The sequence below is a fragment of the Marmota monax genome, unplaced genomic scaffold (genome assembly GCF_021218885.2).
Source record: "Marmota monax isolate L192 unplaced genomic scaffold, Marmota_monax_Labrador192_F-V1.1 WCK01_AAM20220418_F8-fsc00092, whole genome shotgun sequence".
Lineage (NCBI taxonomy): Eukaryota > Metazoa > Chordata > Mammalia > Rodentia > Sciuridae > Marmota > Marmota monax.
Genome location: NW_026692583.1, coordinates 4231066 through 4258030, shown reverse-complemented (window position 1 = coordinate 4258030; position 26965 = coordinate 4231066). Strand labels below are relative to the sequence as shown.

Sequence of the window (26965 nt, the reverse complement as noted above, 5' to 3'; positions counted from 1 at the left end):
CATAAACTATATGAAAATTTTTAATTTTAAAAGAAAGATAATTACCCATAGTCTTATCACCAACTGGCTGCTTTTACTGCCTACCTGGTATCCAGTCCCCTTTTGCTTTTTCAGACTTTTCTTTGGGAAATGTCCTCCCCATTCTCAGTCCACAGGGTCTAAGTGAGACTGAATCAAACCCAGGTTCTAGAGATGGGCACAAGATCAAGACATGACCAGTCTAGTCAATGCACCTCCCAGTCACAGAATAGTCCAGGGATAGACCTCTGACACAAAATGGGCCATGAGTCAGTCTCAGGAGATACGCAGAAACATACACTGGGGTTCTCAAGGAAAGAAAAAACCAGAGATGGAGAGAGAAAGAACATGTGGGCCCTGGTGCCATTATTTGAGCCCTGGACCCAGCCATGGCTGAAAGATTTAAATTATGAAATCAAATGTTTTATCATATCATCCTCCCTATTTTTTTTCTTGAATGCTTAAGTAAAGCTAGGTGGGTTCTGTGCAAGTGAAGAATACTAACAGGCTACCCAAACATGACTATGGTTAACATTTTAAAGTGTTCATTTCCAGTATTTTTTTCCTATGCATGTCTTTAAAAAATTATACACTTGAATTTGTCTTTATTCTCCTAACTTTTGTCATATACATTTTTCTATTATTAAAGCATATTTAATTGGGTATAATAGCAGCATAATCACTAATATTATAGAGCCAGGTGTGATGGCACACGCCTGTAATCCCAGCTACTTAGGAGGCTGAGGCAGGAGTTTGCAAATTCAAGGCCAACCTCAGCAACTTAGTGAGATTCTCAGCAACTCAGTGAGGCTCTGCCTCAAAATAAAATGTAAAAAGGACTGGAGATGTAGCTCGGCAGTAAAGTACTCCTGGGTTCAATCCCCAGTATCACAAATAAATAAATAATAATAATACATAACATTTTTTTAAAAAATTGGGCTATAGAATCCCAGTGTCTGGCTATGCAGCCAGACTCTACCACTCCTTTAACCAGTGTGTGCCCTGTATGTGCCCTTTACCTTTATACATCTCACTTTTCTCAGCTATAAAGTGGGGATCATGATCACAGCAAATCAGAATTGGGAGAATGCTTTCATTTAAGCATTGCTTATAGCACCTGGTAAGTACTAAACATTCTACAAATGTTAGCTACTCCTATTACTGTTGTAGAAACAAGTAGATATATTGAGGTTTACATAATCATTTCCTGATTATTCTACCCCACGTGGATTTCAAAGTTTTTATTATTAGAAACAACACTATGGGGGCTAGGGCTATAGCTCAGTGGTAGAACACCTGCCCTGCACATGTGAGGCACTGGGTTTGATCCTTAGCACCACATATAAATAAATAAATAAATAAAAACACAACGCTTATGGGCTTGGGGATGTGGCTCAGTTGGTAGAGTGCTTGCCTCACATGCACAGGGCCCTGGGTTCAATCCCCAGCACCACAAAGAAGAAGAAAAACAAACAAACAACCAAACAAACAACACTATGGTGAGGGTATTCATGCATAAAGATTTTTTTCCTATTTAGAATTAGTCATTTAGGTACCAAAAATTGAAATTATTAAATCTTTTTTAAACTGTATTTATTTATTATTTTATTTTTAAAATTGTAGTTGAATATAATACCTTCATTTCATCCATTCATCTCTGTGTGGTGCTGAGGATCAAACCAGGGCCTCAAATGTGCTAGGCGAGCGCTCTACCACTGAGCCACAACCCCAACCCGAAATTATTAAATCTTCAAGTATGAATACTCTGAGGCTTTTAATGAATTGTATCATATTATTTTTCAGAATAGTTCAAATCTATAAGCAGGTACTGCATTGTTTTATCTTCAAATATGGTTTATTTTTTAACACAATGGAAATTCCATGCGTGTCTGGATTTTTTTTTTTAAGTACTGGGTATTGAACCCAGGGGTACTCAACTACTGAGCCACATTCCCAGTCCTTTTTACAGGGTCTCACTGTGTTGCTTAGGGCCTCACTAAATTACTGAGGCTGACTTTGAACTCAGGATCCTCTTGCCTCAGCCTTCTGAGCCACTGGGATTACAAGTATGTGCTACTGCACCCAGCATGCCTAGATATTTTGAATGTCTTTCTATTACTCCAAAATTCCTTGGTACCTCTGGGATTGGTTAGGGAGAATTTGTGCACAAAAAAGAGAGCAGCAGTTTTACAGCTTGGGCTTCTGTCTACAAAAACACACCTGGTATTACATGGGCGCATCTATATAAATTCTTAGAAAGAGCTATAGCTTTTCTCCTCTGAGGAACCCCTAAGCCTTCATAATCATCAGTCAGCAGTCCTCACAACACCTGGACAAATCATATTCTAAGATCCCAAAAGTGAAGAAGAGAGATAGAAAACAACCTGGAGGTGGAAGGAGGGCGGCCAAGAGTCACATTCTCCTGCATGACTCTGGGACTCCTTTTGTAGAACATAATGGGCTGCCAGTGAGAAGGAAGAACAGGGCAGAAATTTTCCAGTCACTCTAGAGCTCTTTCATGGTTTGTATTAATTCTCTAATTGATTTGGAGCTAGATTTGTTTCAAACTTGTTTGTTTAAATGTTGCTCTATGCAAACAATCTATTTTACTTGGGATGGTTATAATATCTTTATTCTCATAAACCTTTTATACTAGAAAATTTTAAACATATACATAACTAGAGCACTTTGGCTAGGAGTGGTGGTTACAATCCCAGCAACTCAGGAGGCCAAGACAGAAGGACCACAAGTTCAAGGCCAAACTTGGCAACTTAGCAAGACCCTCAACAACTTAGCAAGACCCTGTCTCAAAATAAAAATTAAAAATTAAAAGGACTGAGCAAGTAGCTAAGTGGTAAAGCATCCCTTGGTTTAATCCCCAGTCTAAACAAAAAAAAAAGTAGAGTGATTTGTATAATAAACCCTTATGTACCCATCATCCAGCTCTGATGGTTACCAACTCATTGCCATGCTTGTTTTGGCTATAACCCCACTAATGTTCAATTTTCCCCTGGTACTAGGGATTAAACCCAGTGATGCTCTATCTACCACTGAGCCACATACTCAGACCTTTTAATTTTTTTTAAATTTTGAGACAGGGTCTCATTAAGTTGCAGAGCCTGGCCTCAAATTTGTAGCTCTCTGGCCTCAATCTCCCAAGTAACTGAGATTATTTACGGGCATGTACCACCAAACTCAGCTTAATGTGTTGATTTTAAGACTAAAGTTCTTGAGTGGGGCATAGTGGTGCATGCCTGTAACTCAGTGGCTCAGCAGAGGCAGGATGATGGCAAATTCAAGGCCAGCCTCAGCAAATTAGCAAGACCTGTCTCAGTAAATTATGAAAAAGGGTTGGGGATGTGGCTCAGTGGTTAAGTGCCCCTGGGTACAATCTCCAGTACAAAAAACAAAACAAAATAAAAAAACACTAATGGTCTTAAAGATTTCAATCTTTCCTTAAAAGTCCTTATGCCAGGAAGGGCAGTATATACCCATAATCCCAGTAACCCAGGAGGCTGAGACAGGAAGATCACAAGTTCAAGGCCAGCCTCAGCAATTTAGTGAGGCCCTAAGCAATTTAGTAAGAGCTTGTCTTAAAATAAAAAAATTAGAAAAAATTTTTTGAAGAGCTGGGGATGGAGCTCAGTAGTAAAACACACCTGGATTAAACAAACCTCTGGTACAGAAGGAAAAAAAAAGGTGCATAAGACAGAACTGGGATGTAAAGTGTTTGTCTAACATGTACAAAGCCCTGGGTTCAATTCTCAGTGCCACAAAAAAAAGGGCAAGATTAAAAAGTATTTTGACCCTGACATTTTTTTTCTTTTATAGGTTCTAAAAGAGTGTAGCCTCCTACAGATTTGGTTATAGAAAAGAAAAGATAAACTTATAAATAAAATTAGGTACTCAGGGGCTGGGGTTGTGGCTCGGTGGTAGAGCGCTCACCTAGCATGGGTGAGGCACTGGGTTCAAGCCTCAGCACCACATAAAAATAAATAAACAAAATTAAAGGTATTATGTCCGCCTACAACTTAAAAAATATTTTTTAAAAGATTAGGTACTCAGGGGCTAGGGTTATGGCTCAGAGGGAGAGTGCTTGCCTAGCATGTGTGAGGCATTGGGTTTGATTCTCAGCACCACATAAAAATAAAAATATTGTGTCCACCTATAACTAAAAAATAAATATATATTTTTTTAAATTAGGTACTCAGGAGGCTGAGGCAGGAGGATTGCTTGAGCTCAAGAATTAAGGACCACCAGGGCAACATAGCAAGATCTGCCTCAAAACAAAAACAAAACAAAACAAATTAGATTGCATGTCCTTATTTGAAATACGGTGGAGATTCATAGCAGCAGTTGTAAATGTCTTAAAGCTCTCTTATAGAAGCTAATCCATGTTTTAGGGCTGAACTTGTGCATGGTGCCACCCCCACCCTGGCCCCTAAGAATTTACCTGAACTCCCTCTCTATCGCATGGGCAGATGGAAGGAGAGTCCCTGGTGGCTTCTTCCTCAGAACCAGCTGATGACTGGGCAGCCTGATGTAGTAAGTCGGGTTTGACTGCCCGTGATCAAACTGAAGGAGCTCCATTGGGCCTGCGAGTTAGAAAACAGACATTCCAAGAGGATCTGGAGCCCAGGTTTGCACAGATATTGCTTTTCTTCTTTTTTTTTTTTTTCCTGTTACTGGGGATTAAACCCAAGGGTACTTTACCTCTGGGCTACATCCCCAGCCCTTTCTTAAACTTTTTTTATTGCATTATTTTATTATTTTTTTTTAGTTGTAGATAGACACAATACCTTTATTTTATTTATTTATTTTTATGTGGTGCTGAGGATTAAACCCAGTGCCTCACATTTGCTAGGCAAGTGCTCTATCACTGAGCTACAACCCCAGCCCAAATTAATTAATCAATTAAAAAATTTTTTTGACTTGCACATGGATGCAATGCCTTTATTTATTTTTGTGGAGTGCTAAGGATAGAACCCAGGGCCTCACTTAAGCTAGGCAAGCACTCTACCATTGAGCTACGACTCCATCTCCAATTTTGTTTATTTTTGTGATAGGGTCTCACTAAGTTGCTTAGTACCTTGCTAAATTGCTGATGCTGGCCTTGAACTCGCCATCCTTCTGCCTCTGCTTCCCAAGCTGCTGGGATTACAGATGTGCACCTGGCTCAAAGATTCCTTCTTTCTTTCTTTTTTAAAATATTTTTTAGTTGTTGATAGACCATTATTTAATTAATTTATTTATTTATAGGTGGTGCTGAGAATCAAACCCTGTGCCTCACACATGCTAGGCAAATGCTTTACCACTGAGCCACAACCCCAGCCCAAAGATTCCTTCTTTCTAATGAGTTCTGAATGGAGATCCAGATCCTCCCACTCTGGGAGGCAGGACAAGAAAAGCACCTTCCCCTGGTGCCACAGCAACTCAGCCCTTGGCTCACCCTGCCAGTGGGGTTCCAGAATCACAGGCTACTACAGTGTGGCAAAGGCCACTCACTTGACACCATAATCTTTTCTCACTTTGTACGGGTGTCCAGTTCTCTCCTTCTTGCCAATTCCTGCCCCATGAACAAAAGCACTTTAGTTTTGTTTATTAACCACAAGCACAGTCATGGCAACCCATCAGGCAAATGGAATGCTTTAGGCCTAAGAAAAAAAGTGCCCTTGTGGTGTCCCTTGCCTACACTTGGCCAAGCCACATCTGACTCCGGAGGGACAGCTGAAAGGATCTAAGCAGATGCCTTCACCTTCAGCCAAAGCTGCTTTCAGGAGATGCACTTCCCCACCCCACCAGGTGAGTTTTGTGGCTCCTTCACAGGCTCTAGGTGCAGGTGAACCCAATTAGCCCTCAGCTTGACAGCAAGATGAACCTCTGAACATGTATTCCTTTCACTTGGTCAGGAGAGCAGGCTCACATGGGAGTTGGCCTGAGTTAGCTGGCCTGGTCACAACAAGCCCTTCAGCACTGTGGAAACACTACCAAGAATCCAGATGCTGACCTGATGTGGAACTCCAGAAATAAAAGCCTTTTCTGAGGATCCACTGGGTGAAGCAAATTTTATCACCAAATAGAAATTTCTTCAAAAGCCCACAAGGTTCCTGTTTTGCTGAAGGTGAAATGTAAGGATCAAGAGACAGGCCTTTGAAGAGGTGGAGTCAACCTGTCACTTCTTCAAGTCATGAAGCTTGGAAGTCACCTTCACAAAACAGGCTGTTGTTTCAAAAAATTAACAACAATAACCCCCCTGTGCACATAAGTACTCCCAAGTTCCCTGCTCCTTGCTGGCTGCTGGAAGGTGAATGCTGCTATGTGAAACTCTCAGGTGGATGATCAAGGCTTCTACCCAAGCAAAACTAAATGCAGCACTTGGACATGCCAGGCCACTTGGCTATTTTCCTCTCCACTTTGATTCTCTGTTGCTGGCGTGTTCATCAAGGTTTGAAAGTGAGAATCAGACTGAATGCCTTGTCTTGAAGAGTCACCCAAACATAAAATCTTCCATACCTGTGGTCTGGGTCCCGAGCAAGCCCTTGAGGTACTTCTCCAAGGCATCTTTTGGAATTTCCATGGTCTTCCTCACAGGATGAGTGTTGGGAATACCCACACGCAACGGAAACCCCAGGAGAGCTTCCAACTCCCTCACTGCAGCCTCTGGGTCATCAACCTGATTTCAGAGAGAATACCCACCATGAGCCACCATCAACCCTGCCTCTTCTCTGCCCCCTATGAGGGTAGTTCTTCAGAGGGAAATAAATATCCAAGCAGCCAGCTAACAAGGAACCAGAATGAATCTCCTCTTCCATTTAATTCCTGACCACACTGTACTTAATTTATTTGTTGTTGTTTTTTTAATTACATTTCTTTCTTTTTTGTGGTTGGAAATTGAACTTGGGGTGCTTAACCACTGCACTACAACCCAGCCTTTTTGAAAATTTCTTATTTTCAGACAAGATCTCGCCAAGTTGCTAAGTCTGGCTTTGAATTTGCAATTCTCTTGCTTCAGCTCGGAAGTCTGGGATTACAAGGATGCACCACCAGGCCTGGCTCTACCTTGAACTTTCTTTTTTCTTTTTTGGATACTGGAGATTGAACTCAGGGGCACTCCACCACTGAGCCACATCCCCAGCCCTATTTTGTATTTTATTTAGAGACAGGGACTCACTGAGTTGCCTAGCGCTTCGCCATTGCTGAGGCTGGCTTTTTTTTTTTTTTAATAGTTGTAGATGGACAGCATGCCTTTATTTTATTTGATTATATTTATGTGATGTTGCGGATCAAACTCAGCACTTCAGACATGCTAGGCAAACGCCCTGCCACTGAGCCATAATCCCAGCCTGTGGGGCTGGCTTTGAACTCACAATCCTCCTGCCTTAGCCTCCAAGCTGCTGGGATTATAGGTGTGCACTACCATGCCTGGCTTCTACCTTGAACTTTCTACCTGTATGGAAGAGTGCTGGTTGAGTTCACAGTCTACTTTGTACCAAGAGGACAGAAGACTATGGCTGCAGCATCTGCTGTGTCCCTCCCTGTGTCAGCTTCGTGATGGAAATTAAATGTAGAAAGCTGGCTATTCCCCTGCTATAGTATGGCTTCTATGCTTCACATCATGACCTGGGGAGACCCATATGGCTAGTAGCTGCTAGCCCCCCACCTAGAAAAAATCACTCAGACAGTATGAACACCACCCCAGACGTCTTAGTTTGCCCTGCACCTCCTTCACATCTCTGTGCTCAAACTACCTTCTTTGTACATGTCTGTCTTGCTCCCTGCTGACAAAACAAGCAACTAGTCACAGATTACATAACTGATTTTAAAAAATGATGACTATGGAAATAAGGGGGAAGCCTGGAGCCACTACGGAAAGCTATAGCTGCAAGTGTAAAAAGATGGCATAAAGTGCTTGCACTAATTCTTGGTACATGGTAGGGCGTTCAAAAACTGATGATGCTTACCTTAATGGTGTGAATACCAAGGCTGGCAGCTGCTTTTAGATTTGGGCCCAGATCATCAAGAAAGATGGACTCGGAGGGCTGCAGGCCGAGCCGTGCCAAGCACAGCTGGTATATCCTGGGGTCTGGCTTACAGATACCTTCCAGGCAGGATTCCACCACCTGAGGGGGGACAGGAGAGAGCAATGGCCCTAAAGGTATAGCTTTCACAAGCATGCTGGCGTATTTTTTGAGAAAGAGCAGAAGGGGAACAGTTGAGATGCATTAGAACAACTCAGAAGTGTTAGAATATTAAAATGACATTGTTTTGGTAAGTTGAGTAACTAAAAAATTCTGGGTTACAACCTGGGGGCCAAACTCAAGAAAACCAAATTTCTTCACTGTGGCCTTTACAACCAAATGGCCTTAGTTTAATCATCAGTAAAATGGGAACAATAATAGCCATCTTACCTATCTTAGTGGTTATTGTGAAACTTAAGTAAGTTCCAAAATTAACAAGGCACTTGCTAATGTCATATTTACAGAGAATTTTACAATTTCCCCAAAAGTACATTTTACCCATAGTACTGGAGGCCATGTGACAGGAGAAATCACAAACAGAATCCTCATCATGTCTCAGGGACTGAAACACATGACTGCACAGTATAATCTCTTGTGGAACTTTTCATAAATAAACATGCCAAGGTCCCACTCACACACACCTAACAACAATCTCCAGGGAAGGGGACCTGTGTCTTCACAAACTCCCAGGCCATGCTGATGGAACGCAGAGTTGAAAATATTTAATCTCACCTGTCCAATGAAGGGTATAAATACACAGAGGAATAGACCAGAGGCAGGGAACATACCACTTTCTAGAGTCAAACCAAAATATCTCTTCCAAGAATGGAAAGAAACAGAAAGGGACTCTGCTGGTGAAATATACAATACTCGAATTATCAGAGAAATTTCCTCCAGTGGGTTCTAGAGCCTTCCATGATTCTCATGGTATTTGGTGAGATGCTTCTATGGCACTGACTTGGATTATCCACAGAGAATGAGCCAGCGGGAAGGGGCCTCCTGATCCATCACAACTCTGGAAGGCCCTGAAAGACTTGCTGCCACTCTGGACTTTGGAGTTATGCTGCTGTTGGTTTTAAGACAAAAATAAGCATTTAAAGGGTACACAAATATAGCCAGGCACAAAGTGGTGCATGCCTCTAATCCTAGCTACTTGGGAGGCTGAGGTAGGAAGACCACAAGGTTGAGGTCAGCCTGTACAACCTAGTGAAACCCTGTCAGAAAATGCAAATTTAAAAACAGCTGGGGATGTAGCTCAGTGGTACAGCACTTGCCTAGCACACACAGGCCCTGGCTTTAATCCACAGCACTGCAAAATAATAATAATAATAATAATAAAATAAATAAACAAACAAAAAAATCCAAATATAGCCAAACATGTTAAAATTATATCACAGGCATTAAAGGCCGGACAGCACTGATGTAGGAATTAAAATCACAAAAACAGAGGATAATATAGTTGGTCTTAGAAGAAAAGAGGCCAACAGACCCATTAAGATTTGTGGGGGACACAAAGGACTGTGTTAAGGTCAGCCTAAAGTTCCAAGTGGGAATGTAAAGGGGGTCTTTAAAGCAGAAGTTTCTTCTTCTTCTTTTTGGTGTTGAACCCAGGGGAGCTCCACCACTGAGTCACAGCCCCAGCCTTTTAACTTTAGAGTTTGAGACAGGGTCTCATTAAGTTGCTTCAGGCATTGATACATTGCCCAGAAAGTCCTGGAACTCAATTCTCCTGCCTCAACCTCCCAAATCGTTGGGATTACAGCATGTATCACCACCTGGCACTACAGATTCAAACTCCACAAATGTTTGGCCTTGCTAAGAGCATAGTGAAATTTTTAAAACCCCATTTCAACCTATTAGGTCTGAACCTAACTCAGGTTAGAGATGCAATGTTGCACCCTGAAGCAAGAGCACGGACCATGCTTCCCTTGGTTTGAATCCTCAAGCTTACCACGTCAAACTGTTTCTGGTCCACAGGCAAAAAACTTTTCCCATTGGGAAGACGAAAATTATTGCTTAAGACCGCGGTCTGAAGGCCTTTCGATCGAATTTGAGAGATGGCCTCAGTCATCACTGGGAACTGCTTCGCCACTTGCTTACTTGTCAGCAGAGAGAAAAACGAGTCCACGGGCACGGAGGTCTCTGACTGTGAACAGGAGAGGAGGGAAGAACCAGTGGTCAGGAAGAGTGAGAGCCATGCATGACCCACAGGAAAAAAATACTGATTCCTGATTTCTTACGGCTCCGTGGTTGACAGAACCCAGTTCATTTACTTGCTGCCTGAAGGAACTGAATCGTTCAGCTCCTCTTTGGAACTCTGTATGGGAGTTTTGGGTGGTGGTGTTTTTTTTTGTTTTTTTTTGGTGGGGAGGGGTGGTACAGGGGCTTGAACCCAGAGATGCTTAACCACTGAGCCACATCCCCAGCCCTTTTTTATATTTATTTAGAGACAGGGTCTCCCTGATTTGCTCAGGGTCTCACTAAATTACTGAAGCCGACTTTGAACTCACAATCCTCCTGCCTCAGCCTCCCAAGTTGCTGGGAATACAGGCGTGCCCACCATGCCTGGCTTGTTTTTTTTTTTTTTTTTCTTTGAGACAGCAATGTTGCTATGTTGCCGAGGATGATCTCAAACTCCTGGGCTCAAAGCAATCCTCTTGCCTAAGCCTCTGCATGCTTGTCTACAAATGAATGTGTATTATAAGTATTTATGTATGTATGTATGGTACTGGGGATTGAACCCAGGTGCCCTCTACCACTGAGCCACATCCCGAGCCCTTTTTTTAACTTTTTATTTATTTATTTATTTATTTATTTATTTATTTATTTATTAGTTGTACATGGACACGAAGCCTTTATTTTGTTTACTAATTTTTTATGTGGTGCTGAGGCTCAAACCCAGTGCCTCCTAAGTGCTAGGCAAGCGCTCTACCACTGAGCCACAACCCCAGCCCCTTTTTTTAACTTTTATTCTGATAAAGTCTTGCTAAGTTGCCAAAGGTTGGCCTTGAACTTGTGATCCTTCTGCCTCAGTCTCTACTTGCACAGATTACAGGAGTGTACCACGATGCCAGTTAAATGCAATTTATTTATTTAAAAAATTTTTTGATTATATGTGGACCCAATGCCTTTATTTTATTTATTTACTTATTTTTATTCAGTGCTGACGATTGAACCCAGTGCCTTACACGAGCTAGGAAAGCATTCTACCACTGAGCTATACCCTCAGTCTTGGAATATATTTTTCATGATGTGGAAGGCACTTAATAATTTTGTATTATTCAAGGCTTTACCATTATAAACCTTAGTTTCTGGTCAATTTTGTTGTTTTAAAATTTAATCTGTGCAGATTTTAAAAACTCTTACAATGTTTCAGAATCTATAAAGGCCAGTTTGCTATCATATATAAACATATATATATATATATATATATATATATATATACACACACACACACATATATATACCTAATACATATCTAACAGCTTTATTGAAATATAATTAACATACCATACAACTTTCCTACCTAGAGTTCATAAGCCAAAGGCTTGGGTTTTTTGTTTTTTTTTTTTTTTTTTTTTTTTTTTTGTGTGTGTGTATGTTGCTGAGGATAAAACCCAGGGCCTTGTGCATGCAAGGCAAACACTCTAACAACTGAGCTATATCCCCAGCCCAAGGTTTGGGTTTTTAAAAATTTTTTTTAGTTTAGATGTATTTATTTATTATCATGTGGTGCTGAGGATTGAATCCAGTGCCTCACATGTGCTAGGCAAGTGCTTCACCACTGAGCTACAATAACAGCCCACAAGTCAAAGGTTTTTAACATATACACAAAATGATACAACCATCACAATCAATCATAGAATATTTCATTACCCTAAAGAGAAATTCATACGCATTAAGAATCACTCCTGAGGGGCTGGGGATATAGCTCAGTTGGTAGAGTGCTTGCCTCACACACATAAGGTTCTGAGTTCAATCCCCAGCACCACACACAAAAAAAAGAATCACTCCTCAAGCTGGGGTTGTGGCTCAGTAGCAGAGCATTTGCCTAGCACGTGCAGGGCCCTGGGTTTGATCATTAGCACCATGTAACAATAAATAAATAAAATAAAGGTATTGTGTCCAACTACAACTAAAAAATAAATATTAAAAAAAAAGTCACTCCTCACTTTCCTCAACACCCCTAGTCCTAGAAAACCACTAATCTGCTTTCTCTATAGCTTTGAGTATTCAGGACATGCATAGAAATGGAATCAAATAACATGCCATCTTTCTTGACTAGCCTCTTTTACTTGGCGTAATGCTTATAAGTCTCAGTCTTTGTATTTTTTTTAAATTGTGGGAAAAATGTATAGCATCCAATTGGCCATTTTAGCCATCCTAAGTGTCCAGTTCAGGGGCCCTGCTGTGCTCACATCATCCAACCACAGAACTGCTCTTACTATTATATTTTAGTACAGCTACTGTGAAAGTTACATGATTTCATGCAAATAAAAAGCTTAGGACAAAGCACTGCACACAGAAAATGGTCAATATTATTATTCTAGGGGCTGGGGCTGTAGCTCAGTGGTAAAGCACTTGCCTAACATGTGTGAGGCACTGGTTTGATCCTCAGCACCACATAAAAATAAATTAATAAACAAAGATATTGTATGTCCCTCTACAACTAAAAAAAATTTTTTTTAATTGTAGGTGGACACAATACCTTTATTTTATTTATTTATTTTTATGTGGTGCTGAGGATTGAGCCCAGTACCCCATATGTGTGAGGAAAGTGCTCTGCTGCTGAGCCATGATCCCAGCCCCCTAAAAAATATTTTTAAAAAATTATTATCATTCTAATAAGCTTTTGGATCAAAGTCATTATGTGGATGGCTCCTGTTTCAATATCTGCTGGAGGGGTTTAGAGTAAAGAACGTTTTTACTTATTCATATATGAAGTTAAAATCAAGTACCTAGGGACAGACTAAGTAGATTAAAACATAATGGGTTATTAGGTTTTCACTTTATTTTCAGTTTAATCAAGTTATGGATGAATATTGCCAATTGCTCTTCAAGGCAAAAATAATAAAAAGAAATGCAGGTATATATTCCACTTACTATTTCAAAGCAAAGTCTCCCAAATTCTTTTAAGAAATCCTCTGTTGTTATCTCTCCTCTCATAAATGTCATCCAGGGTCCATTTTCTCCACCTTTGATGAGAGCTTTTAATATAGTTCCAGAAGGAATACGATTCTGTACCTCCCATTCTGTAAATAGAATATACAACAGTGAAATATGAAATACATCAAATAATGGCTGGAGTTCAGGGGAATTATCATACCAGTTCCTATGGTATCACTCTGATGCCTATGTAAATGTTATCTGTAATTTAGAGAAATACACGAAATACTAAAACTTCAACCTCAGATGGCTGGGGATGAAGCTCAGTGGTAGACCATTTGCCTAGCATGCATGAGGCCCTGGGTTGAAACCAGCACCAAAGAAACAAAATCTCAACCTTGGACCTTTGAAGGAAGAGATACTAATTTATACGACAGAGAACACAGTGCTGCTGAGCCTCAGGTCCTTACCACTTGAGATGACCCTGAACACAGCATAGATTCTCTTCTTTGGTCTCTCATTGGCTGGACCATACACATTGGGTTATTTACCTGGTCCTAGCACATCTAAAGAAGTATACATAGGAACAAACCAGATTTGGACAGCAACCCAAACCCAACTCTTCATTTTGTAAGCTAGAGTAATTCTTTACAGCAATATAGCTGATACACTGAATCAGTCACTTTGGGTGAAGCTGTCTTTGCGGAACAAATAAGAAAATTTCTGCTCATAAAGAGGAAAGGCAGTAGATGAATCAGCATTTGTGTAGTACTGGGAACATTTTAATAAGTGTTGTTTTTTCTCCTATGAGGTTTTCTGTTTCTAAGTAATACAGTTTCTAGGGGCAATATGTGTATTTTGAAATGAAGACACTGTCTTTTTTTTCCTAATAAAGTAGTACTTGTGCATTAAAAATATCTAAGACAACATAAAAAGTTATAAAATGAAAAAAGAGTGAGGCACAGTGGCACAAAACCCCCAACAACTTGGGAGGTGAAGTCAGAAGGATTGAAAGTTCACTGCCAACTTCAGAAACCTGGCAAAACACTGTCCCAAAATACAAAATTAAAAAAGGGCTGGGACATAGCTTAGAGGTAAAGTACTCCAGGTCCATTTCCTAATATTGCAAAAGAAAAAAGTAAAATGACAAGCAATCTCATTTTTCAGAAATAACTAATGATAATGATATCATGTATGTCCCTTGAGAAGAGCAAGACTTTAAAAACTCAATATAGATCCAGGTGTCATGGTACATGCCTGTCATCTCAGCAATTCGGGAGACGGAGGCAGGAGGATCACAAGTTTCAGGTCAGCCTGGGCAACTTAGCCAGACCCTGCTTCAAAATAAAAATGGATAGGGATGTAGATCAGTGGTAAAACACTCCTGGGTTCAATCTCTAGTACAAAACAAAACTCATCAATCCAAAAATATTTCTGTAATTTTAGAGCTAAACTGTACGGCCTTTTTCATAGTCTCAGATTTGGCAAGTGTGTGGGGAAGTCAGCACCTTCACATATTGCTGACAAAGCATAAACAAGTATAACCTCTATGGAGAGCAGTTTGGCAATTTCTGCCAATATTTTAAATGTGCCTACATTCGATACAGTAATTTCACTTCCAGGAATTTCTTCCAGATATATTTAGAAAAATATACAATGATAACAAGGCTGTTTGTGCAGAACTGCTTCTAATAAAAAAGAAATGGAAGGTTAATTGTATATTAATAAAGGGCTTATTAAATTAATTAGGGTAAATCTACCTAAGGAATACCACATTGTATGTGTGAGATGTTAAAATGTATAAACTAAGAGTCAACAAATAGGTCTTGGGGCCCAAATCAATCTCCTGGTTGTTTTTTGTTTATTTTTGGTTTACTGTGGTGCTAGGGATCGAACCCAGAATCTTATGCATGTTAGGTAAATGCTATACCTCTGGGCTACACTCTCAGCCCTCCTGTTTCTGTAAATAAAGTTTTATTGGAACACAAGCACACTTATTCCTTTACTATTGTCTACTGATGCTTTCTCACTGTTGTAGAGGTGAGTAGTTATGACATAGACACTATGGCTTACAAAATGCAAAGTCTATATAGCCCTTTATAAGAAAGAGTTTGCTAACTCTTGAACTAGACCTATGCCTACTGATATGAAAAAACTGCAAAAGTCTAGGGCTGTAGTTCAGTGGTAGTATATGTTGTACTTTGCATGAATGAGGCCCTGGTGTGATCCTCAGCACCATTTAAAAAAAAAAAGGAAGGAAGAAATAAATTGGCAAAATAACTACTGCAAAAAAAAAAAAAAAGGTACAGAATAGTCTGCAGAACATGATCCAATGTATGTGTGCACATATACATGTTTCACACATACCCTTATATGTCAATGTGTAGCTAGACAGACACATGAAAATTTTTAAAGGATAAACAAGAATATATTCACAGTGGGCTGGGGATATAGCTCAGTTGGTAGAGTGCTTGCCTTGCATGCCTTGGGTTCGATCCCCAGCACCACACACACACACACACACACACACACACAAATGTTCACAGTAATACCCACAGAAGGCAAGAAGGCAAGAACCTCCTGGGGAAGGGTAAAGGTAGCACAGGAAGTTTCCTTTGAATATTTTTAAAAATATGTTTTAGTTGTCAACAGACTTTTATTTTATTTATTTACATGCAGTGCTGAGACTCAAACCCAGTACCTCAAACATGCTAGGCAAGCGTTCTACCACTAAGCCACAAAGCCAGCCCTCCTTTGCATTTTATTCTCTTTTAGCACTAAGAATTCAATAAACGAGAGTAGACATAACTGAATTTTAATATGGAAAACCATTAAATTAAATCCCAATTTTACACATCACAAAAATAAATTCCCAAACTGGGTGTGATGGTACATTCCTGTAATCCCAGTAACTTCGGATGCTAAGGCAAGAGGATTGCAAGTTTGAGGCCAGCCTCAGCAACTTAGCAAGGCTCTAAGCAACTTAATGAAACTGGGGCTCCAAAAAAAAAAAAGAAAAAAAAAGCAGGGCTAGGGATGTTGTTCACTGGTACAGTGCTCAGGAGTACAAAAAAATAAATAAACTTTAAAATAAATTCCCAATAGATAAAATACACAACACTTTAAATGAACTTGAAGAGAAGAGTTTATCCAAGACTCAAAAAGCTCAAGCCATAAAGAAAAAACACAACCTGTGCAAGGTGGCATACACCTGTAATCTCAGTGACTGGAGAAGCTGAGACAGGAGAAGCCCAAGTTCGAGGTTAGCCTGGGCAATTTAGGAAGACCCTGCCTCAAAATAAAACAAAAACATTAAGTTTATATAATAAAACAAAAAATAAAGGGACATACAGTTGTACAGTTGTAGAGCACTTGCCTAGTGTGTCCTGGATTCAATTCCCAACACTGAAAGAAGAAAGGAAACATAAAAAGAACAAACAGAACAAAAGTTTGGTATGGCAAAGAACATTACATAAAATCAACACACACCACAGAAGGGAAAAATATTTACAAGCAATGTAACTGATGAAAAGTTATTATTGCAAATCAACAAAAAAAATGAACAATTCATAGAAAAATAGAACCAAGTGAGCAATAAATATACTAAAAAATGCCAGGCATGGTGGTACATACCTGTAATCCCAGCAGCTCAGGAGGCTAAAGCAGGAGGATTCTGAGTTCAAAGCCAGCCTCAACAAAAGCGAGATGCTAAGCAACTCAGTGAGACCCTGTCTCTAAATAAAATACAAAATAGGGCTGGGGATGTGGCTTAGGGGTCTAGTGCCCCTGAGTTCAATCTCCAGTACCAAAAAATACACACACACACACACACACTCACACACACACACACACACACACACACCATAAAAGGCTCAACCCCACTGACAATCAGGGAAATGAATATAAAACAACAGAAAAAAAAGAGGTAGAACTGTAGCAAAAAATGAAAAAGTCTGATTTATCATTATGCTCCCTGAATACAATGTTAAAGAGAATTTTTCTGTCATGTGCATATTAATTTCATAGCAACCAAAAAGTTCAAATTGGGGGCTGCGGATGTGGCTCAAGCGGCAGCGCGCTAGCCTGGCATGCGTGGGGCGCTGGGTTCGATCCTCAGCACCACATACAAATAAAATAAGGATATTGTGTCCACCGAAAACTAAAAAATAAATATTAAAAAAAAAAAGTTCAAATTGAAGTGGCAAGCTTTCTCCAACAGCCAGACAGCAAATGTTTTAGGGCTTGAGGGCCATAAAAGTTCCTGTTGAAGTTACTCAACCCAGCCATTATAGGGCAAAAGCAGCCAGGGATAATGAATGGTCTGGCTATATTCCAAAAGAAATTCATTTTTATAGACACTGAATGTGTCTATAAATCTCACACAGTATGTGTGAGATTTTAAAATGTATAAACTAGAATAAGGGCCAACAAATATTTTGCAGTATTGGAGATTAAACCCAGGGCCTATGCATACTTTGCAAAGCACTCTTATCACCGAGCTACAGTCCCAGCCCCTTTATAAATTTTTAATTTGAGACATGGTTTCACCAAGTTACTCAGGCTGACTTTGAACTTGTGATCCTCCTACCTCAGCCTCCTGAGTATCTTGGATATAGATGTGTACCATTACACTTGGCAAAATATTGAGTACTTGTTTTGATATCTTCCAATTATTTCAAAAGGTAAAAGTCATTCTTGGATGACAGGTAATTTGGCCCAAGGGCCAGAGTTGATTAACCCCCATCTTAAATGTTAAAAAAAAAAATGTAAGTATAACTTTTCTTTTTTTTTTTAATTGGCGGGGGATGGGGTGGGTGGTACCAGGTATCAAACTCAAGGGCATTAATCACAGAGCAACAGCACTTTGCTGGTGTACAGGTACTGGCATTCTACATGAAGGAGAAGGGCTGGGTCTAGACTGAGGGAAAAGTTTCCAACTAGTTCAGTAAGGCTCAAAGGGATCTGACCTCTTTGCATATGGAAATTGACTAATTCCCCACAGCCACATCATACCCAGTTTCAGTTCTTCTAGTCAGTTATGAAAACTGGCTTTTTATTTTTATTTTGAGACAGGGTCTCACAAGTTGCTTAGAGCCTTGCTAAATTAGAGCCTGGCCTCAAATTCGTGATATTCCTGCCTCAGCCTCTCAAGCCACTGGGATTACAGGTGCCTGCTATCAAACCGGGTTTAAGATGTAATATTTGGGCTGGGGTTATAGCTCAGTGGCAGAGTGCTTGCCTAGCATGCGTGAGGCACTGGGTTCAATCCTCAACACCACATAACAATAAACAAATAAAGTAAAGGAATTCTGTCCATCTAAACTACAAAAAAAAATTTTTTTAAAGTATGTAAGATTTAAGCTGGGACAGTAGATTAATCACAGAGCACTTGCCTAGCACGTGCAAGGCCTTGGGGTCAAGCCCTAGAACCCCACATACACACACACACACACACACAAATTAGGCATGGTAGCACACACATATAATCCCAGCTATTTGGGAGGCTGAAGCAGGAGGATCACAAATTCAAGGCCATTTAGGAAATGAAGAGAATATTAAAAGAGCCAAAGTTGGACTGGGAGTGTGGCTCAGTGGTGGAGCATTGCCTAACATGCTCAGGACATGGGTTTATCCCCAGTACTACGCACATTGACAGAGTGAGACAGTAAGTGAGAGCCAGTGCCTGGGTTCCTAATGCTACAGAACTACATCCCAGTCCCAGACATATACCTGGGCTTTTGTGAACAAAAAAAAAAAGAAAGAAAGAAAGAAAGAAAGAAAGAAAGAAAGAAAGAAAGAAAGAAAGAAAGAAAGAAAGAAAGAAACAAACTTCTATCTTGTTTCAGTTCCTGTTTTGTTAGGATTTCTAAAACTTGAAACCCAAACTGAACTAATTAATGTAAGTTGAACAGAGAGGAGAAAGAAGGAAAACCAGGGAGGGCTTGAGAAACAAAAGTTAACACTGTAAGGGAGGTAGCAGAAAAGGTTGTGATCCACTGGGGAATTTCATTCAGCATTCAAGATTTCAGTAGTACTGTTCCCAGGGAAAGGTAGTTAAATTCTCATCAAAACTACAATAACCACGGCAGCTTGTTGTTTACTGAGAACAAAGGATGAGCTGAGCACTCTGTGCTATGCCAGTGGATTATTTCATTTAACTCTTCCTCAAATCTCAAGGAGGTAGGTACCATTATTAATCTGAATTTAATGATGAAAAAACTAAAGACTCAGAGAAGTTGAACAATTTGCCCAAGACACTCAACCACTAAGTAATGCTTGGAATTTGATTCAAGGGCCAGTGCACTGCCCTCTGGGATATGCTGCTGCCCAGATGTGTCTCCCCTATCCCCTCTCACCATACATTCTTCAGCCCCCATGTGAAAAAGAATGAAAAGCTCACCTGCAGCCACACTGGCTGGAGAAGGAATGAGAACTCCACCCATGTCAAAAATCACCGCTCTGTAGGTGCCACCCCCAGAATGTGTCCATCGGTGGGTCCTCTGCTGCCTGCACTGCATGGACTTCATGAAAGCTGCTCTCCATGTCCAGGGGAGACAGGAGGACTGGAAAAGCCTCCTTATGCACATGTTGAGCTCAGGCTGTGTGAGAAGAAGGCACAGGGCACAGCTTGACCTCACTACTTCTATGCAGGCCCCTGCCCTGGAGCTTAGGAATGCCAATTAGACATTGCCAACTGATCAACAAGTGTCTCAAAAACCACATCAATAATTGATCTCAGTGTCTCCTCCCTCCCTGACTGCCCACCAAAGGGCTCCATCATCCACCCAGCTGCCCAAGCTAAAAAGTGAGATTCAGCCCTGAATTCCTGCCATCTCAACTTAGCCATGGCAAGGCCAGTTGCTCTCAACATTGTCAATTCCATTCCTTCCCTTTCTCACTGTCATCGTTCTGCCTGTCCATGATTTTTTTTTTTTTTTTTGTGCTGGGGATTAAACCCAGGGCCTTGTGCATGCAAGGCAAGCACTCTACCAACTGAGCTATATCCCCAGCCCTCTGTCTGTGGATCTTAACTGCTCCCTCTGCCTCTTTTCAAACCTCTTACCAATTCATTCTTCATTTGTCAGAATAATCTTTCAGAACTGCAAATCTGATCACATCTTAATCCCATTTAAAAACTTCAGTGAGTCTCTATTGCCCTTAAGGCAAACTTTCAGTTCCTTAACCTGGTTTTAAAGGCCCCCTAAGATCTGCTTCCCTCCAATCTGTAGCAATTCAATTCACCCTGTTGTTTCACCTCAACCAGGGAGAAGCCAACACAAGTATCCACGTGCAGTTTTCTTAAACATACTATATTCACCTCCTGCCTGTCTTTGTATATGTTGCTCCCTTGACCTGAAATACTTGGCAACAATTTCCTGGCTAATTCCAAATGGTCCCCTGGGTTGCAGTTTACCAGTCTTTCCTGTATTCTCCCAAGACATCCTGTACCTCCCTCCTCCTAGTACTTAGGATGTCACCATCACATCATCAAAACATCATCTCTCATACAGATCACTGCCCTAGCCTCCTAATGATTCCCCATTGACTCTTTTCTAAAATCACCTTCAAAAGGTTTGGGGAAGAGCTCAGTGATGGAGAGTTGACTTAGAATACATGAGGCCCTGGGTTCCATCCCTGGAATGTATCACACACACGTGTGCACGCGCACGCATGCATGCACGCGCGCACACACACAAACCACCCCACACAAAGGTTCAAGAACCGCATACATATATGCATGTATGTTGATATATGCATATATTCCTATATTCACATGAACTGAGATTAATGTTAATGATGAATCTAGATTAAAAAGTATATGGGAGGCCCTAGTTCGTGGCTCAGTGGTAGAGCACTTGCCTAGCATTCATGAGGCACTGGGTTCAATCCCCGACAACACATAAAAATAAAGAGAAATAAAATAAAGGTATTAAAAAAAAGTATATGGGAGATGATTGTCTTTTCTTTCACATTTTCTATAAGTTTGGAATAAAAAACTGGGGGAACTCCCAACTTTTATTCTTCTCTTGAAAATCATTAAGCTTTTTATGTGCTTTCTATAGTTGAAAAGCTTTTCTACTGATCATGGTGGCACACATCTGCAATCCAAGCAACTCAGGAGGTTGAGGCAGAAAAATTCCAAGTTCAAAGCCAGGCGGGGCAACTTAGCAAGACCCTGTCTCAAAATAAAAAATAAAAAAGGGCTGCGGCTATTAAATAAGTGAGAGAGTGTTTGCCTAGTATGCTTGAAACCTGGGCTCGATCCCCCAAAATGCCACAAAAACAAGGCTTTTAGCAGAGTGGAGTGCACTCACCTATACAGTCCCACCTACTCAAGAGGCTGAGGCAGAAGGATCACTTTAGTGCAGGAGTTTGAGTCCAGCCTGGGCCCATCTCAAAAAAAGGAGAGCTGGGATTGTGGCTCAGTGGTAGACTTGTCTAACATATGTGAGGCATTGGGTTCAAATATCAGCACCACATAAAGAAATAAATAAAATTATTGGGGCTGGGGATGTGGCTCAAGTAGTAGTGCGCTCTCCTGGCAAGCGTGAGGCACTGGGTTCAATCCTCAGCACCACATAATAACAAAATAAAGATATAAAAATAAATAAATAAATAAATAAAATTATTGTGTCCATCTACAACTAAAAATATTTTTTAAAAGGTGGGGCAAGAGTGTCTGAGGATGTGGTTTAGTGGTAAAGAGTATGCATATGGGGCTGGGGTTGTGCCTCAGCAGTACAGACCTCATCTAACACATGTAAGGCACTGGGTTTGATTCTCAGCACCACACAAAAATAATAAATAAATAAATGTCCAACTACAACTTCAAAAAAAAAAAAAGAGTATGCATAGCACACAGAAGGCCCTGGGTTTGACCCCTAGTAAACACACACACACAAAATAGTTTTTTTTAAAAACCAGGTTAGAGCCAATCAGGTTGGCAAGACAACTTACAATTTTATGGGACTGAAGCCAGGGCCTGTGTCTGCTAAGCAAGTGCTGTACCACTGAGCTATATCCCCAGCTGTTTTTAAATGTGCATATTCTGACAGGGTTTCACTAGGTTGCTCAGGCTGGCCTCAACCTTAAAGAGTCAAAAACCTAAGTAAGCATCTGAAAAAAGGAATTGGGGCTGGGGTTGTAGCTCAGTGGTAGAGCGCTCGCCTAGCACGTGCGAGACCCTGCGTTCGATCCTCAGCACCACATTAAAAAAATAAATAAATAAAATAAAGGCATTGTGTCCAACTATATCTAAAAAATAAATATTATAAAATAAAATAAAAAATCAAAAAAGGAATCATAAACAGTAAATCTTGAAAATGACATAATATGCTTCTTGGGCATTGGAAACTTGCTGAATTTGGAGTAATTTTCAAAATATAAAAACTTCGAGGATGATCTCCACATTTTTGGTTTTACTTACGTTTCTATGCCAATGCCAAAGTTTATGATACAAAGACAAATTTATTTATAGGCTCATGAACATGTAACTATGGCTTGTGCAAGGGTTTAAGAGAGATGAGGGCTGGGGTGGTGGCTCAGTGGTAGAGCGCTTGCCTAGCACGTGTGAGGCACTGGGTTCAATCTTCAGCACCACATAAAAAATAATTAATTAATTAAAGGGATTGTGTCCTTCTACAACTAAAAAAAAACATATAAAAGAGAGAGAGAGAGAGAGAGATGAAAAGTGTCTTTGGGGCCTGAAGGGCCAACTTTAATAATTCCTAACTGAAGTAACTGTCCTCCACACTCTCCTGCTAATGGACATGTGGGCGATGCTCCCACAGGCAGCTTGCTTAATCCTCCGCCTTCAGATGACAGTTCTGTTGTAGCTACTTGCCAAGAATGCTCTCTTCAGAGCAAAAAGTGCTGTTAAGTTCTCATCCCTTCACACCTCGCCATGTCCTGTGCTGACTAGAACACCTTCCTGGGCTGTACCTCATGAATTTCCATTTGTTTATTCATCACAGCTTTAGATTTATCTCCTTATAGAAGCTTCTTTCTTTTTCTAAGAAGAGTAAGGCATCTTTTTCCCCTCCCATTGCTCCTTCTCTATACTTTAGTAGAACTCTTACTCCATTATTCAGGAATTGTTTTCATTTCTATCTGTTCCTATAATTGTAAGCTCCCTTAAGACAAGGACTATCTTATTCATCTTTGTATAAATCCATCCCCTGAGGCCTTTCTAGACATAGAAGGATGCATTTTATTACTTTAAAGAAAAGGGAAAAGTAAAAACACCATGTCCCTGAATGCACCCTTTCTATTCCCAAAAACTTAGCCATGTTAAGAGAACCAGGAGAGCAAGCCTAGGCTGGAAAGTTCAAATACATATGATCTTGAAGGACACTGGCTTTCTCTCAGGCCCACTAGAAACCAAGGCAAGTTAGTGTTATCTGTAGAAAGCTACTTTCTTTCCTGTATTCCAGGACATCTGCTCCTTGGGATACAAACTAAGCAAGCTAATACCAATGATGTTACTGTTTTTGCAGCCTAACACATAAAACCCCTCTCAGTAGCAACAGACATGGAACTGGGGGCACTGTGGAAAGGATACATGTCACTTGCTCAGCTGGCTGTCATTGGATAGAACATCATGAGGTAGAGGAGCCACTGCTTGGTGAAACATGTTGAGGTACATGTGCTATCTGTTCAGCCTATTGCTATTGAACTCTTTGTGAAGCAGTTGCTGAACTCTCATACACTTTCCCCAATAATTTACATGTCTCACATGCTATCTCTGGGTACTTTCTTTTGCCTATCAACAACCTACCCCACTGCCCTGGCACAACTGCACAAAGTAAACATGCATAAGCTGAATATATCAGAAAATAGGAAAAAGCTAGGGACAGTCTTAGTGGTTGGCAGTTACAAAGAACTATAATGTATCCAACTTGGACATTTCTGGCTGAAAATTTTAGTTCTCTGGAACTGGAATCTTATAAACCACAAGGAATATTTGTCATCTCCTCCCTGTGTTTCTCTGAGATTGGCGTAGTATAGATTTGCTACTTGTTTTTGTGAATAGACACACAGTGTTTGTTATTACACATTAAGACAATATTTTAGTAAAGATATTAAGTTTGGGCTCTTGAAATAGATATGTTCCATTCAAATTCTAGCTCTGCCACTTACTAAGTGTGAGATCCTGAACACTTGAAAAAGTGGGCCTGACACAAAGCAACCCTTCCTAGGGTTGGAGAGAGGGGTTCCTCAGGTTCCTTCTCTGTAAAATGAGGACAATTATAGTACCTATCTCACAAAGTTATCTTTGCATTAGATAAAATAGATAAAGCACTCATTAGTACCTAGCACACCAGTAAATGTTATCTATAACTTAGGCTGTTGGGGGGTGCCTCAGTGGTATAGTGCATGCTTTTGCATGTGCAAGGCCCTGGGTTCAATCCCCAAAACCATCACCAAAAAAAAAAAAAAAAAAGTTATCCAGTACTATCACATCCAAAAAAGTTCACATAAAGTCTCATGTATTTGTACATGTTTAAGCACTTTCACATAAACCAGTGATTTTCAATAGAGGGTGATTTGGGCCCCAGGGGACATTTGGCAATATCTGGACACATTTCTGGTGATCACCACGGGGGAAGAGTGCTACTGGCATCTGGTGGACCAGGCCAGAGACAGGGATGCTTCTAAACATCCTACAATGTCCAGGATACATATTTACACACCCTCAAAGAATGTCAAAAGTGCAGAGGCTGAGAGACTCTGATTTAAAGAGGGTATGAGACATTCCATAGGATGTAGTCGCAAGTTATATATACGGATATATCGTGTGGGTGTAGTCACAAGTTACACATATGGATATATCAAGTGGTGGGTGTAGTCACAAGTTACATATATGGTTATATCATGTGATAGTGTTACACATATATAGAAAATCCATATACCTAGACATGTCCAGGATGACTGTGACACATCTTATATATGCTCATATCATATACCTAGAGCAGCATCCTGTCATGTATATGCCATATATGCATCAATTGTAATTTGTCAATATCTATATTCTAAGAGCAATCTGACATTCTAAAAGAACGCTACCGTTATCTCTATACACATCATTTCATTTCATCCTCACAACCACTTAAGAATATTAGCCCAACTTTCTACAACGATTAGTTCAAAGATCACACAACTAGTGATGAAGGTCAACTGCCTAAGTAGACACCGTGATTGCTCCATTCACCCATGTATCTCGAGGGCCCCCGACAGTGTCTAGGCTTTCTGGAAACATCTGCGAAGGCATGGGGTGGGAATCACCTCTCTGAGCCTCAGCGTACGGATCTGTAAAGTGGGCCTGACACAAAGCAACCCTTCCTAGGGTTGGAGAGAGAGATCAAACGCAAAAACCCTCAGCATAGCTCGGGTTTCAATTCGAGATCTCGCGGAGCCGGGCACTAGCCAGCCGAGGTGGGCTGAAGACGAAGCCTCTCGGGCAGGTAGAGGTTAATCGGGGCCTGGGCGCAAACCCACCGCTGGGCTTCTCGGGGGTGCCACGCCAGCAAACGCAAACCTGTCCTTCCTCTCCGACCTCCCGGAGCTCCAGTCCGGAACCACTCAGGCCCGCCCCACGCCGCCTCGCCCAATCAGAGCGTGCGCTTGTGTGCGCATGCGTGACCCCGCGGGTCAGAGACGGCGGCCGAGAGGCGGAAGTGCAGGTTGTTGTGGCTCCAAAGGCTGCGCGAGGGACTGGTGCTGCTGAGGCAGCGGCGGCGCTGCCGGCCCCGGGCCGCTCGGCCTCTCCGTTCGCCTCCCAGCCTGGTCTGAGCCCGCCGGAGCTCTCGCCGGCCAGCGCCTGCCCTATGAGTGTGTCACTGGTTGTCATCCGACTGGAGCTCGCGGAACACTCGGCCGTTCCCGCTGGCTTCGGCTTCAGCGCCGCGGGTGAGTCCCAGTGCCGCGCCGCCTTACCTGTGGCCGGGATTGGGCCCCGGGGTTCGCTTTCCCGAAACGTGGGTCCGGGGACAGGCCGTGACGAGGGCTTCTGCCTCAGGCAGAAGCGAGAGGTGGTTGGGATCCTCTTATTTTATCCATCTTTAGGAGGCCTTCCCAGATGTCATCTCTAGATGTGAAATCCTTCCTGGGCCCTTCCTCCCGTGCCTTCCCGAGGGCTTTCACCTAGCGCGTCTCCTTCTCTGCCCCGCCTGAGTCGAGTGATACATTTGTCTCACATGCTTTTCTCTAGGCTTCGTGAAAGCAGGGACTAGGTCCCCAACGACTCTGATGGTCCCTGGTTTAATTAAACTGTTCCTTTTCCCTGAGGTGCCTCATGACGATAATCCTAGTAAATAAAATTCGAGCACTTCCTAAATCCAAGCACTGCACTGGAAACCTGTGTGCATCCTCTTCTTTAATGACCTCGGCAACAACCTTAAGGCAGATGGATAGTTTGGACCTTTTACAAGGAAACTGAGACCCAGTGATTAAATAATTTGCCTAAAGATACATGTAAGTGGTGAAACTGGGATTCCAACCCTGAGAGCTGGACTTAAGAATGAGCCCTTCAACCCCAGCACATGCCATCTTAGTGGGGAATGCAGCTATGCTCTGTTCCTGGGTCCTCAAAAGATTACCTGATAACAACATTCGTTCAAGAGATATTTATTAAATGCTCAATAATGGCTGGAGCTTAGGTTTTGGGCAGAATCTGATATGGTCTCTGCTGAAATGCACCAGCAGTTTCATGGGGGAGACAGATAATTAAATAAGTAAAGAATAAGTGTAGGTTTATAACTGTGATAAATTCTGCAAAGGTAAGGAGAAACGAGAAAATTCACAAGAATATGGGAGTAGGGCAA

The 26965-nt window shown here is 41.3% G+C and overlaps 2 protein-coding genes and 1 non-coding gene across 9 annotated transcripts in view; 2 read left to right on the top strand and 1 right to left on the bottom strand.

Annotated features, from left to right (window-relative positions):
• Positions 1 to 25737, bottom strand: part of Acad10 (acyl-CoA dehydrogenase family member 10) — a 53408-nt gene extending 27671 nt beyond the window's left edge. For 5 of the 6 annotated variants that reach the window (XR_009226924.1, XR_009226925.1, XM_046446189.2 and 2 more), the window contains exons 1-7: positions 25428 to 25617; positions 19543 to 19741; positions 13140 to 13288; positions 9988 to 10182; positions 7980 to 8138; positions 6532 to 6691; positions 4472 to 4613 (exon numbers count right to left, since the gene is read on the bottom strand). Coding sequence is in view for 4 of the 6 variants with exons in the window: in XM_046446189.2 (XP_046302145.1) it covers positions 4472 to 4613; positions 6532 to 6691; positions 7980 to 8138; positions 9988 to 10182; positions 13140 to 13288; positions 19543 to 19729 (992 nt within the window). In the remaining 2 variants the exon portion in view is untranslated. Of the gene's footprint in view, positions 1 to 4471; positions 4614 to 6531; positions 6692 to 7979; positions 8139 to 9987; positions 10183 to 13139; positions 13289 to 19542; positions 19742 to 25427; positions 25618 to 25640 lie in introns of those variants that run through there. The other variant, XM_046446188.2, reaches the window with a different exon arrangement.
• Positions 1401 to 1474, top strand: Trnav-cac (transfer RNA valine (anticodon CAC)). The gene has a single exon. It is a non-coding gene; the product is annotated as a tRNA-Val (tRNA).
• Positions 25738 to 25821: 84 nt separating the features above from the next.
• Brap (BRCA1 associated protein) overlaps positions 25822 to 26965 on the top strand; it is a 36549-nt gene continuing 35405 nt past the window's right edge. The window contains exons 1-2 of one of the 2 annotated variants that reach the window (XM_046446186.2): positions 25917 to 26051; positions 26430 to 26615. Coding sequence is in view for 1 of the 2 variants with exons in the window: in XM_046446187.2 (XP_046302143.1) it covers positions 25970 to 26051 (82 nt within the window). In the remaining variant the exon portion in view is untranslated. Of the gene's footprint in view, positions 26052 to 26429; positions 26616 to 26965 lie in introns of both variants that reach the window. The other variant, XM_046446187.2, reaches the window with a different exon arrangement.